The sequence below is a fragment of the Microcaecilia unicolor genome, chromosome 7 (genome assembly GCF_901765095.1).
Source record: "Microcaecilia unicolor chromosome 7, aMicUni1.1, whole genome shotgun sequence".
Lineage (NCBI taxonomy): Eukaryota > Metazoa > Chordata > Amphibia > Gymnophiona > Siphonopidae > Microcaecilia > Microcaecilia unicolor.
In genome coordinates this window covers 307323211-307338508 of record NC_044037.1, presented here as the reverse complement: position 1 = coordinate 307338508, position 15298 = coordinate 307323211, and the positions used below count along the sequence as shown (strand labels likewise).

Sequence of the window (15298 nt, the reverse complement as noted above, 5' to 3'; positions counted from 1 at the left end):
AATGTGCCAAAGATAGAGTCAATAAGATATAAAGGAGGGAAGAAGTGTAGAAGCCTAACAACTAATGAAGAGAAAAAAAGTATAAAGTATAGGAAAACATATTTAAAAATCAGAAAAAGACACCTGCTGAAAAGGACACATGAAGAACTGTGAGAAAATCATAGAGTAAGTTTCATCTAATGAACCACATCTGAAAGGGTGAACCTCATTGAAGTGAGGGGAGCAATGCTATCATTGCAGAGCAACTAAGAAAACTCTTATATTTAAAAAAGAAGAAAAAACCAGAACGACACATCTTAAAGAGAAAGGAAACATCGGTAATAACCTTTGAATGAATCCAAACATTGATAACTAGTAAAAAAAAAGGCCTGTTTCGGTAGGCAATGAAATGGGCGCTAGCAAGGCAATCCCCCACCCTCCCTCGCTGTCTCGCTTTGTCCCCTCCGAGACCCTCGCCTCCCTCCCTCCCTTCCGAGTTCCAGACCCCCCTCCCTCCCTTCCAGTTCAAGGCCCCCTCATGCCCCTCCCACCGAGTTGCAGACTCCCCCCTCCCTCCGATTTCAACACCCCCCCCCCTCCGCGTTACTGACCCCTGGACCCCCTGCCACAAACCTCTCGACCCCCCCCCTTTCCTCCAAAAACACTCCTCTGCCGCCATCGTGTTCCTGTGCCGACGGGGGACCCCAACCCCCGACAGCCGAAGTCCTCTTCTCGTCTGTGCCGGCGTTGCTTGCTGAATGGTCTGACATCAGACATCAGAATGGTCTGACATCAGACGCACGCTCAGAAACTTGATCAGATCATTCAGCAAGCAACGCGGCAGCCAAGAAGAGGACTTCGGCTGTCGGGGGTTGGGGTCCCCCGTCAGCACAGGTACGCAACGGAGTTGGCTCGCTCTGGTCTGTTGTGATTGGGCACTGTCGCTGCTGACGCACCCGAAGTGGGAGACGACATCATTTCAGGAGATGGATACAGAAGCACGAATGCCTGAAGGCTTATGTCCACGCAGTCAGCTTCAGAACGTTGGAGGTGCGTTTTATGATATAGGATATGTAGAAACCTTGAAAACGAATTGTGGGATAAATGACATCGCCATACCAAAGTGAAGAGAATAGTGCTGAGATAGAGAGGCAAAAGGGTAAACCCTTAGGCACATGTAATGAAGAAAAAGTGCAGCATATTATAATAGAAAAAAGGAACTCGTGAGAAAAAGATGCAGTGCTAATATTTTGGAACAAATATCCAACAAAATGCTCTTGAGATATATTGGCGCATCTGACATTCTCCAATGGAAATAGAAATGAGGAAATATTAATCTCATTCCCCAACCAATATGTCCAACGTCAAACTGAAGTCCTTTTCATTGCATCTATGTATTAGACTGACTTATCCACCTGCTAACCCGCGCTAATCTGCTATGAAACTTGTCTTCCCAATGCAATCTTAATTGAATTCTCTTTACTCTGTAATCCGCTCCGAACCTCTCGAGGTGTGAGTGGAATGTAAGCACCTGGTGAAGTAAAGTTAATAGTTCTAGGAAGGTAGCAAATTTGCCTCCCTATTGTAACACATCTAGTGGAGAAAAATCACATAACATTTGTGAGAAATCAATGCCAGTATCTCACAGTGTACCTGAAAAAAAGCGCCAATGTTTTGCCATATAGCTAGTAGATTGAAGCAGAGTTCAGATCTTATAAACAAAAATAGACAAAATAGGTCGGAATAGCACAATATATAGGCTTACTAATGAAACTGAGAACCATCGTGTTCTCCAAAACTGTGTGGCTATTCCCCAAACAAACACAGTGTGAGAAACAGAAAAATAAACATAAAAAGCATCAGTGCCACAGAGAACAAAATGGAAAAATGATCGGCTGAAACAGCACGTTGAAGTAAATAATGTTGCCACTAAGAATACCATACATTGAAAAAGACCATTAGTTGAAGAAAGTAATGGTCTCAAAGGTTTGCGCTACTGGCAAATGCTGTGTTAACAGCTGCATGGTGCGAACGACTTATTAAACAATATTTAAAGTAAGTTGAAATGGCGCCAAAAGATGGGGCATGCGTGTAGTCAGAGGGAAAAGAACATTGAAAATGTCGTTCAGAAATGATGTACTGTCAAACTATTTGGGCTTAAATGTTGTTAAATAAAGGTAAAATGAAAAAAATGCCACAGAAGGCACTTGTGAAATGTAGGACATCTGGGAAGGCTTAGAACGGCGCTTGAGGATTGTCCTCCTTTTCCAAATTTCAGCTGGAAACCAGTTATATTAAGCTAAGACCCCTGACACAGGCCTTATGGCCGAAACACGTCACGTGTCAGGTCAGTTGTGCAGATTTGAATAAAGACCTTGTTCAGGAAGACACTCATTGTGAGAGGTTATTTTTGGATCCACTGTACGTTCGCTTGTCTTCGTTTCTCCTGTGGAGAGATCACCTTCTGTGGGTGTTTGCTTCGTTGGACATCATGAGGGGCATAATCGAAAGGGGCGCCCAAGTTTTCCTGAGGACGTCCTCACAGGATGTCCCGGCAAAGGGGTGGGGAAGACCATATTATCGAAACAAGATGGGCGTCCATCTTTCGTTTCGATAATACAGTCGGGGACGCCCAAATCGCGAAATTTAGGTCAACCTTAGAGATGGTCATCCCCGATTTTCAGCGATAATGGAAACCGAGGACGCCCATCTCAGAAACGACCAAATTCAAGCCATTTGGTCATGGGAGGAGCCAGCATTCGTAGTGCACTGGTCCCCCTCACATGCCAAGACACCAACCGGGCACCCTAGGGGGCACTGCAGTGGACTTCAGAAATTGCTCCCAGGTGCATAGCTCCCTTACCTTGTCTGCTGAGCCCCCCAACCCTCCCCCCCCCCAAAACCCATTTCCCAGAACTGTACACCACTACCAAAGCCCTAAGGGGTGAAGGGGGGCACCTACATGTGGGTACAGTGGGTTTCTGGTGGGTTTTGAAAGGTTCACATTTACCACCACAAGTGTAACATGTGGGAGGGGGATGAGCCTGGGTTCACCTGCCTGAAGTGCATTGCACCCACTAAAAGTGCTCCAGGGACCTGCATACTGCTGTCATGGAGCTGGGTATGGTATTTGAGGCTGGCATAGAGGCTGCAAAAAATATTTAAAAAAATTTTTTTGAAGGTGGGAGGGGGTTAGTGACCACTGGGGGAGTAAGGGGAGGTCATTCCCGATTCCCTCCGGTGGTCATCTGGTCATTTAGGGCACATTTTTGTGGCTTGGTCGTAAGAAAAAAAGGACTAGGTAAAGTCATCCAAGTGTTCGTCAGGGACGCCCTTTTTTCCATTATGGGTCGAGGACGCCCATGTGTTAGGCATGCCCCAGTCCCACCTTTGCTATGCCTCCGACACGCCCCCATGAACTTTGGTTGTCCCCACGACGGAAAGCAGTTGAAGACACCCAAAATCGCTTTCAATTATGCTGATTTGGGCGACCCTGAGAGAAGGACGCCCATCTTGCAATTTGTGTCGAAAGATGGGCATCTTTCTCTTTCGAAAATAAGCTTGATAGACTGCTAAGGCAGGCACGAGTCATCATTAAGGGGTCCTTTAACTGCGGTAGTGTGGGCGGGTGTTTTTGGGATGTGCCAGGCCAGTTTTTACCATGTATGTGAAAAAGGGCTTTTTTTTTCAATGGGCTGGGAAAAGGGCCTGCAGTAAAATTGAAACCAGCGCGGGCTTATTTACGTCTTGAGTCCTTAAAGCCACCCATCGATCTAGCGGTAAGAGCTCACACACTACACGCGCGATGACCGGTTGGCGCACACCAACTGTCAATTAATGCCGGAAACACTGCGTGTGGTAGGAAAGTTTTTTAATTTGTCCCGATGGTATGCGCTCATGCCAAATCCAAAATTACCACCAGGGGGTAGTCCCTTGGCACATGCTGCAGGTGCATAGAGCCTACCATGCCTTTGTGAAAGGGCCCCTAAGAGTCATCAATAAAAGTTTTAATCTCATTTTGGCTGATCCTCGATTTGTGTTTGAAGTGCCTGCATCCGTTTCCCCGTGGGATTGTAGTGTCCTTTCCACATCTGTGGTTTGTCTGCTTACTGGTATCTCTCCCACATCTTACTGAGTGAAAACCAAAGCAAAGAATTCATTTAATCTCTCCACTATGGCCCTGTCCTCTCTGAGTGCCCCTTTTACTCCTCGGTCATCTAGCGGTCGAACTGATTCTTATACGGGCTTCTTGCTCCCTATATCTTTGTCAGCAGACAGAATCTGGGACTGGATAGTAACGATGGGGTGCTTTTAAGGAGAGTATACATGTCAGGCGATCAGAATTACTTGGCAGACAAACTCAGCCATATATTACGGCCTCATAAATGGTCCCATGAACATTGAACTCTCTATTATTCTGTTATTATGATGTTTGTCTATTATGAGTTAATACAGATCAAAATTTCAAAAAAAAAGAACAGGAGATTCCTCAGATGTATCTCTATGCATCCAGTCTCATTCTCCACAACAAACTATTCATTTTTCCCCAAAATAACAAAAAAATAGAATAGTCCACAATGCATTAGCCATACCATGGAAATGAGATTCCATCTATGCTTAGCTACCAGTTCCTCTAGTAGCTAGAATTGTACTCAAATTCAAAGAGCAGATTGGACCACTAATAGCTTTCCACTGGCCAAGTCAGCTATGGTTTCCATTCTTCCTGGAGCTTTCCAAACAGGAGATCTTTACCAAATTGATCAATCAAAACCATGGAACCCTTCTTTATCCCAATCTGAGGAACTTGGTTCTGATGATGTGGATATTGAGCAGAACATCTGTTTGCCTCTTGGAATTCAATGGATTTTAATTTAATCAAGAAAGGCTTCAACTAGTAGATCTTGTGTCTTTAAATAAAGGAGATTTTTTTATTGGTGTAAAGCCAGAAACCAAAATCTCTTTCCTGTGCCCTGTCAACATTTTAATACCTCTTTCACCTTTCATAGCAAGGTCGTTTTAGACTTCATCAGTTGGAGTACTTCTCAGTTCTATTTCAGTTTACCATGAAATAATCGATGACATCTCAAATGCAAAAGACCCTATTATTCCAAGATTTTTGAGAGGCCTATTCCAAACACTCCGTCAATGTGGTTTTCATCATGAAGCCTGCATTTGAACCAATGGAGACATTTTTTAAGCATCTTTCTTGGAAAGTGGGGTTTTTTTTATAGTGCTCTCTTCAGCAAGATGAATCTGTAAGCTTCAAGCCATTGAATCACACAGTTGCACAAATGCAGTTCTTTTGAAAGTTATGCTAAGCACCCATCCTAAATTTCTTCCAAAGGTGATAATAGTCTTTTGTCTCAATCAATCTATAAATTTACCAATCTTGTGGTAGATGATTTTATCCATATTTTTATTAATACTGGACAAAGTCAGGAAGTGAGTATCAAAGAACAATGGAAGATATAGGTTTTTGTCAGATTGTGATGTAAAGTACCCATGTCAGTGCTAGACACTATTTATACTGTGGCTCTTAAACCAATAATTTAGAAAACCCCAAAAACAGCAGAACAGGAGAATTAGAAGACAACAGAGTAGCAGCTGGTTTGGGTTGCAGACTAGATTCCTAAAATAGCCATAGACTAATTAGAAAGGAGGGCGTAAGGTGAAGGGTGATTAGGAGATTCAGAAGCTAAAGTGATGCCAGACTGAAAGAGCTAGCTTGAAAAAGCATGCACAACTCCTGGTTTCCTGTAGAGCAGAGTATCCAAATTAAGATTCTTTCCCCCGGAATATAAATGTCTGCAGTAAACTGGCCTGCAAAATCTAGCTCGTTTTCTTTGTTCCAGGAGAAGCCATTTGTATGGCTGACTCATCCTTCCTGTTAATGGAGAAAGCAAAGTTGGTTATCTGTGACATGTATTATCTGTAGAGGCCAGCATAAATCAGGTACACAATCCCAGCGCCATCAGATGGCATCACCCACTCATGTGTCTGATCTATCCTGCTGTCTACAGAAAATATCTGTTAAGGGTAAGCAAATTTGCTTCACACATCTCTGTATTCTACAGTCGAGTCAGCACTGCAGGTTGTTAGTTCTGATATTCCAAGTGTCTCCACAGTTTACAGTGAGTCAGATAACACATCTTCATACTTATACTGAGACACCATTGTGGGGTGTTGACACCAATATTACGCACGTCTCCAAAGCCTATACTGTGTCAGTACTAACAGTACACACATCTCCATAATTGAGCCCTTGAGAGGAAAAGTGGGCCCTGTCCACTTTTTGCATTAGATTCATAGCTTCTGTGGCCTAAAGAGTTAGACGAAAAATTGGGCTATGTCCTTACCATTTCTCCCATCAGATAGACATGGCCCAATTTTTCATCTAAGTCTTTAGGCCACAGAGGCTATGAATCAATCATAATTTACAGTGTCAGTACTATCTCCAAAGCTTACCTTGAGTCAGCACGGCAAAGTGTTAATACAGAGATTAAACAACTCCATAGTTTGCTATACTAAGAACACTTCTTAAAACCACTGGGAGTTTTAAGGGGCATCGAAGAAATATAGCTGAAGCGAAAACAAGTCAGCACTTAAGGGGTGTTAATATTCATATTAAGAGTACTTCCCTTGCTCCTCATTGTTTATACTGTCTTGGGCAATTTCTCCAAATGAGTTAGTTTTGCGCATACCACAACAGTACCAAACCTCATTCTTAAGCTAGAGTATGTAGAGTATGATTTCAGTCTCTCAAATTTGCTGGTAATGCTTGCTCTAGTACATGCATTGTGCCAAAGACAGCTTCCCTCTGATGTTCATAAGATGTAACATGAAAAGGCAACTTATCCAGGTGCACTTGGAAGTTCTTTTTGATCAAGCCTGTAGCACCCGAAACAATGGGAACTATTTCTGTCTGTTCCTGCCACATTTTCTTGGTCTCAGACTGCATTTCCTGGTACTTCAGCATCTTCTCCCTCTCCATGAGATTCACAGAATAATCGCTTGGGACTGACGCCTCTATTAATGCCTTTCTAGTGTTTTTCTCTTTTACCACTTTATCCAATTTTCTTGCATCCAGCTTTTTATCTGTTGGGATGAGGATGCCCCAGGTGATGTGATAAATGATGTTGATTTTATGATATTATCGGGTGGCCAAGTGATTCCAGATTTTCAGAATCCAGTCCGGCTTTTGCTGCACTTTCATGTAGGGACTTGTACTTCTGACTCCCTATTACAGTCTCTATAGAAAAACAAGACTACAAGTCCCTGAATGCAATGGGGTAAAACCAGGACTAGGTCAGGCTATCATGAAAATGCGGAGATTTGCAGATGTGTCTATAGCCTGGGCATGGCCTTGTCTGACTGATGGTATTCGGGAATGAGTAACACATGCCTTTTTGATCTCACTAACCTGCTTCTGGTTGTTGCTTTCTGTTGCCAGGCTGAGCGGCCGGTCTCCCTTCTCTGAACTTGATCCTCTGGAGACTGAGAATAAGATCCAGTCAGGACACTATGACATCTTCAAACTCTATCCCAACACGTCCCAGAGTGCATCCCTCTTCATAAGGAAGATTTTATCCATATACCCTTGGTAAGTGACCAAAGTATCAGACACACTCTGGGTAATCTCTTAGCCCAGCCTCTTGGATTTGCTAAATAAGAAAAAAAAAAAGATGTTTTTGTATTACTCCATTAATTGAGCAGACCTGCTTTATTGTGTTAGTTATGAAGGTAATATGAGAAGACTTGCAAGGAATTTAAATGTGTTAATTCCCAACCAAGCAAAACCAAAGAACAGCGCCACAAAAAAGGCAAAGGATATTTATTAACAAAATGAACAAACAGAAAAATATAATATTAATCATAGAATAAAACCCGACATGGCCATGTTTCTCCCTGAGGCTGCATCAGGCCTAAGACAAAAATAGAAAACAGATAGGCCCCCTTTTACGAATCCACACCAGCAGCTGCCACGTGGAATGGGCTGTATCGGCATTACTGGACTGGCAGCCACTAACACGGCTTTGTAAAAGGGGACCATAATCATATTTAATTATAACATGCCCATTATTAAAAATAGATCTATCAACACGACAAACATTACACATAAAGAAAAAGAAATTGCTGAGAGTCAAAACAAATAATAACAATATTTTTCACAGAAAATTTCTGGAGGAGGAGGAAAAGACTTTAAAAGCTCAGCAACCTCTGCTAATTAATGAATTTATTTAGATTTTGCTCACACCTTTTTCAGTAGTAGCTCAAGGTGAATTACATTCAGGTACTCTGATATTTCTCTGTCCCAGGAGGGCTCACAATCTAAGTTTGTATTTGAGGCAATGGAGGGTTAAGTGACTTGCCCAAGATCACAAGGAGCAGCAGTGAGAATTGAACTCAGTACCCCAGGATCAAAATCCGCTGCACTAACCACTAGGCTACTCCTCCACTAGCAACAGTCCATGTAGAATCTCAAATAGTAGCAACATTCCATATATTTATTTAGATTTTTCTCACACCTTTTTGAGTAGTAGCTCAAGGTGAGTTACATTCAGGTACTCTGGATATTTCTCTGTCCCAAGAGGGCTCACAATCTAAGTTTGTACCTGCAGCAATGGAGGGTTAAGTGACTTGCCCAAGATCACAAGGAGCAGCGGTGGGATTTGCAGGTCTGAGTACAACCATCACTAGTCGTAAAAACCTCCCCTCTCACTTTTGCCTCAAATAGTCATTTTACTTTGTCTTCTTTAACATTTAAGTACCCAAATTCTGGCAGTCCAAGTTTCTAGCTGCTCAAATTTTATCAATATTGTTGGCTTTATATATTATTTAAATGGTGACTTAGCTGAACTGGCTCTTGATGCTTCAAAAAATATTAGCAAAGTTAATTTTTAATGACCAAAATGGTTTTACGAGTGGTAGGCTGTCCAGTGATAACAGCAGATTATTCATTAATATACTACAAAAATCAGCTGGTTCTACTTTTCCTTATGAAGTCATTGGTTTGGATGCTGAAAAGGCAGTCGACTGAGTTGAATAGCCAGTTCACTGGTTTGTTTTTTTCCATCAAGCCATTAACATGATCAAAATACTTTACACCTCTCCTACTACTAGAATACAAATTAACAACATATTATTTCAGTTGTTCCAACCATCGAGGGGCAAACAACAGGGTGTCCCATGTCACTATTACTTTTCAACATTTCAATAACTGACTCTACAAATAAAGGAGTGACATCTAAATGGTATAAGATATTACAATCGTTAAAATATTGGAGACCTATCGGTACTGAAGGCATTTGGGAAATAGATCTAAATACAAAATTGACGGACAATCAATGGGAAAGACTTTGGACATCTATTTTCAAATCTCCACGTTCAGCTGCCATCACACAAACCATATATTTTCTTATGTATAGAGCAACATGGACACCCTATAAACTTTCCAAGTTCAAAAACAATGAATGTGGTAAAGGCTGGTCTAGTAATATAGAAAAGGGAACACTGACATCTATTATTTTTATGTACACAACTCAGATCCTTCTGGGAACAAGTAGAAAATAAAGGAATGTTAACATGCAACATTATAATTTTGGATGCTGCTGGCCTGTTTAATAGCTTATCTGATAATAAGGTGAAACTGTTAAAGATATTATTAAATGTAGCTATTAAGACGATATTACACAAATGGAAGGATACCTCTTTTGTAGACTGATGCCTGATGGAATACCGTATGTATTGCATCTAAGTACGAATGAAAAGCTGCAAAAAGAAATACAAGTGTGATTTCATACGAGAAGATCTGGGAACCACTTCAAGAATTTAGTATTTTGCCCTAAGCAGTTTATCATTCATAACTGAATAACAGATTAGCTGTTTAGTTATGTTATGATTGTCACTTGCTAATATGCAAAAAGTCTGGTGCATTCAAGCTTTCCTTTCTTTTGTTTATTAACTTGTGATACCACTGCAATGGAAGTGAGCTATGTTTACTCGCTGAGTGCTATGTTAATTTTCTTCCTTTTTAAATTTTATCAATTTATTTATTTATTTATTCATTCTGATGTTTTGGTGCCACCTCAGTAAGACCAACACACAGTCTCTCCACTGCAAAACACTATACACAAACTTGTGCAAAAACCCACTCATAACCTTACCAAACCATAACAGCACTAATTCCAAGGACAGGACAAGCTACAACCTTATGTGTGGAAAGGGAGCACTGTAATTACACCGGGCTCTAAAACACCAGTACACAACCTAGTGAAACAAAAAACAAAAAGGGCTGCAAATACTACACGCTAGCAGAATACTGCACCTTTTTCACACATGAAAAACACATGACACAACAGATATGAAGGCAAAATACTGAACTGGAAAGTTACCTCAAGAAGTCAGACTCAGCATGCAGCAATACTAGAAAAATTGAAACTTACATGCAAAATATCACAGATGCACATTTCCAAAAGCTGACATATTCCAATTAATACATTCTGAATAAAATACTTTTTTCTACATTTGAGGTCTGATCATTTATTCTTCCTTTCACTTTGGTCCCAGTGTCTTCTGTTTTATGCAGTGTCTTCTTTCCATTTGATATTTTTTCACTCACCATGTCCACCATCCTCCTGTGTCCTTAAGCGTCCTACCATCTGTAGCCCTGTCCCTATCTGCCCTCAGTGTTCTGATCCAGTCCTTAAATTCTGAAGTTTCTCCTCCATCCATAGCCAGCATTTCTCCTCACTCCCCTCCCCTCCATCCATATGCATCACCTTCCTTTGTCTTTCCTTCCCTCCATCCTTGTCCAACATTTCTCCTCTCTTCCCTGCCCTCCACTCCATCCATGTCCAGCATTTCTCCTCTCTTCCCTGCCCTCCATCCATGTGCATCTCCTTCCTGACTTCCCTCCCCTCATTCCATCCATGTCCAGCAACTCTCCATTCTCCCCTGCCCTCTCCTTCATCCACCCATATCCAGCAAATTTCCTCTCTCCCCTGCTCCCTCCATTCATCCATCCACGTCCAGCAATTCTCCTCTCTCCCCTGCCTTTCCCTCCATCCATGTCCAGCAACATCTTCCCTCCCCTCATCCATATCCAGCAAATTTCCTCTCTCCCTTCATCCATGTCCAGCAATTCTCCTCTCTCCCCTGCCATCCCCTCCATCCATCCATGTCCAGCAACTCTCCATTCTCCCCTGCCCCTCCATCCATCCATGTCCAGTAATTCTCCTCTCTCCCCAGCCCTCCCCTCCTTTCCATGTCCAGCTATTTCTCTTCTCTCCCCCTGCCCTCCTCTCCCATCCATGTCCAGCAATTCTCCCTGCCTCCCCTCCCACCCAAGTCCAGCGATTCTCCTCTGCCCTCCCCCCATCCATGTCCGATTCTCCTTTGACCCCCACCCTCCCCTCCCATCCATGTCCAGTGACTTCCCCAGCTCCCCCTTTTTAGTCCCCGAGTTCTAGTTCTTCCTTTCCATCCATCCATGTCCAGCAACTCTCCAGTCTCCCCTGCCCTCTCCTCCATCCATATCCAGCAAATGTCCTCTCTCCCCTGCTCCCTCCATCCATGTCCAGCAATTCTACTCACTCCTCTGCCCTCCCCTCCATGTCCAGTGATTCTCCTCTGCCCTCCCCTGTATTGTTATCCATGTCCAGCAACTCTCCATTCTCCCCTGCCCTCTCCTTCATCCACCCATATCCAGCAAATTTCCTCTCTCCCCTGCTCCCTCCATTCATCCATCCACGTCCAGCAATTCTCCTCTCTCCCCTGCCTTTCCCTCCATCCATGTCCAGCAACATCTTCCCTGCCCTCTCCTCCATCCATCCATATCCAGCAAATTTCCTCTCTCCCTTCATCCATGTCCAGCAATTCTCCTCTCTCCCCTGCCATCCCCTCCATCCATCCATGTCCAGCAACTCTCCATTCTCCCCTGCCCCTCCATCCATCCATGTCCAGTAATTCTCCTCTCTCCCCAGCCCTCCCCTCCTTTCCATGTCCAGCTATTTCTCTTCTCTCCCCCTGCCCTCCTCTCCCATCCATGTCCAGCAATTCTCCCTGCCTCCCCTCCCATCCAAGTCCAGCGATTCTCCTCTGCCCTCCCCCCATCCATGTCCGATTCTCCTTTGACCCCCACCCTCTCCTCCCATCCATGTCCAGTGACTTCCCCAGCTCCCCCTTTTTAGTCCCCGAGTTCTAGTTCTTCCTTTCCATCCATCCATGTCCAGCAACTCTCCAGTCTCCCCTGCCCTCTCCTCCATCCATATCCAGCAAATGTCCTCTCTCCCCTGCTCCCTCCATCCATGTCCAGCAATTCTCCTCACTCCTCTGCCCTCCCCTCCATGTCCAGTGATTCTCCTCTGCCCTCCCCTGTATTGTTATTTGACAGCCCCTGCCCTCCCCTCCATGTCCAATGATTTCGCCTTTCTCCCCTGTCCTCTGCCCTTCCCCTATCCACATCCAATGATTCTCCTTTGACCCCCCATCCTCCCCTCCCCTCCCCTCCCATCCATGTCCAGTGACTTCCCCAGCTTCCCCTTTTCAGTCTCCTTCAGTTCCAACCCAGCCCCACCTGCCCACGCTCAGCCCCCCAAACTACGCCCATGCTTGTACCTCACTCCAGACTCTTTTATTAAGCTCTAACTTCACCCTTGCTGTCACTCTCCACAGGGAAACATCTTTTTTCTGCACTTTATTCCAATAACACTCCCCTTGGGCTGGGCTTCCTCCTACCCAGGGACATCCCAACTCTCCAACCTACTGGCAGGAACCTCCCCCCCCCCCCCCCCCGGGCCTTCAGAAGAGTATAACACTGCCCTTTCTAGTAACACCCATATTATGGGGTATTACAATAGTACAGTACTGGGTAGGCTACTGCTGCATTGCTACATAGGAAATCTGTAATCCCTGTTCTGTTTGGGCTTCTTGGGCTATACAAGGAAGCGACTGCTACCAGAATGGCCATTACATACTTGGCCAGATTTGGTTGCACCAGGCAGCAAGACCATAAAATATCTGAAAATCTGCACAGAATGGGTCTGAAGGCAGTCTACCTGCCCCTCGGCACTAGCCTGCTGTGTGATACCAAGGCGGGGGGGGGGGGGGGGTGTCCCACCTTCCCAGAACAAGTTATAGGACAGTTAAAGAAGTAAGAAGCCACAGCCCAAATAAGGTTTACATGTCATCTCATGTTGGCAGCCTCCATTCTTTTCTTTCATGTCAGAAACACTCTCAATCAACTACTGTGATACGATTGTGTTATTGTTGATCAGTTAATACATGTAAATAAATAAACAAACTATATACTGACCAGAACTTCTAGAGCAGAGTTGTGTTCGCAGCCTGAAGATCAGGCATTCTTCTCTGAAGATCTCTGTGAATTAACCTCATTGGGTTAATGTGCTTTATTTACTATAGGGGTCGTCCAACAATTCAAGAGTGTTTCTCAAACCCCTGGCTCCAAGATGCCTACCTGATGAAGCTCCGCCGGCAAACGCTCACTTTCACTACCAATCGCCTGAAAGAGTTCCTGGTGGACCATCAGAGGAGGCGGTCTGATATGGTCACCAAACATAAGGTTCTTCTGCGCTCCTACCATGGGAGCAGTCAGCAGCCCCCTGCTCCTGTGACTCAGTGACCCCATCTCTCTTCCCCTTCCAGAACTAGGGAAGGGACTGGAGAAGTCCAAGGAACATTCCAGTGGTACACGATGGGTCAGCAAATAGGATGACATCGTGATTCATGACAAGAAAGAAGGGAGATACCAAATCTGTCTGGAAGCATGAGAAGTCGCCGTGCAAACCTGAGAGCGTTCTTATGGCTGGGGTTGGGGCAATACACTCAAGGTTAAAAATAGTCAATATACCTCAAGGATGGATGGAAAGGAGCATTACAAATAGATAATTACTATGCATGACTGTCACAGCCAGCCAAAAGATTGTGGCAATGACCGATTCCTCAACAGTCACTTTAAGCATTGCCTTTAGCCAAAGAAGCAGACACTAGTTCAGTTAAACATGAATGGGACTTTTATTTATGGGAAAGAAAGTTTGGGGGAGCAAATATTCCTTGTCATAATTTTCATATGGATAATCATATGTTGATTATGTGGAAAAGTGGGTCATCCTAAGAACTGAATAATGTGTCAAGATAATGGGAAGTGATCTGTATAGACTGAATTCTTTCCCCTCTTTATAACATTTTGTTTGAATGTGATATCATTCACCTCTTGGGGAGCATCTGAAGGCCAAGAGGAGAAGGGGAGATGGGGGTGGGGGGGAAGCAGTGCAAAGAAGCCTTAGTTTGAATAATACAAAGAGCGTAAAGATAAGATGTAAAGGTCGTATGCCACAAGTGGATGGGACGTGGTTGTTAATAGGAAGAGCGCAGTGGTGGCTTATCATGAAGGGACCTGCTAGAATCCTGTGAGCAGTGTCTGCAAGAAATCTTTTTTTTACTCTTCTGGGGTTGTTTTTTTTTTTTTTGGAATGGGTGGTACATATTAATCTCAGTCAGCCAGTTAAAGAGGCAAGAATGTTGGAAATGGAGTGAGGAATGGTTCCAGTTCCTTAAGTGAAGGAATTCAGAAATTACAAACTATTGATAAGCTGAGAAAGGGATCTGGGGCTGCACTGAACGTGAAAGGGTTTGTGTGTAACAGGGGATATGCTGGATCGGTTATTCCAAGAAATTGGCAGTGACCTGCTTCTTCTTGAGTGCCATGTCTTCTGATGGTGAAGTGGGTTCTAGCTTGGCTGGCAGGAATGTCAAATCCTTACAAGAGAGATCCATCAAAGCCAAAGAAACAGGAAAGCCACTACAGTGTGTTGGCATGCTGTCAGTGCCATGTGCTTTCTCAATGCATGCCTCTTGCTCCTGTTTTCTTTCTCTCCCTGCACATCGCTATCTTCATACACACCTCTCCCATGCCTTTCCTGCCTTTCTCCCTCGTTTTTAATCAATTTTTCTGTGATCCTATGCTGTTTTTTGTTTTCTGGTTTCCACTCTTGTTAATGAGCCAGGAAATGCTGCTTTTATGGACAGATAAGTATACAGGAGTGGAAGGGGCGAGGTATGCCCTGAAACATGAGCTGATTCCCATCTCCTTACGGTTATATTTCCATTTCACCCGACCTGCCCGTATGCTGAAAGTCACGCTGCTGTATTGCACCCGTGCACTCACCTGACCTGTCCCTAGCTGAAAATGTGTGCTGCTCTACTGCGACAGTGTTAACACCGAATGTGCCCTACACATACTGCTTTACTATGCAATTGCAGTCACCTGGCCTAGAAAGCTGTACTCTTGCACTAGCATGAT

At 43.9% G+C, this 15298-nt stretch overlaps 1 protein-coding gene across 1 annotated transcript in view; it reads left to right on the top strand.

The window, feature by feature from the left end:
* The window catches only part of SPEG (striated muscle enriched protein kinase), a 495656-nt gene extending 480951 nt beyond the window's left edge, over positions 1 to 14705 (top strand). The window contains exons 40-41 of the mRNA XM_030208751.1: positions 7430 to 7579; positions 13399 to 14705. Of these exons, the coding sequence (XP_030064611.1) occupies positions 7430 to 7579; positions 13399 to 13618 (370 nt within the window). The 3' untranslated portion in view covers positions 13619 to 14705. The remainder of the gene's footprint in view (positions 1 to 7429; positions 7580 to 13398) is intronic.
* Positions 14706 to 15298: the final 593 nt, after the last annotated feature.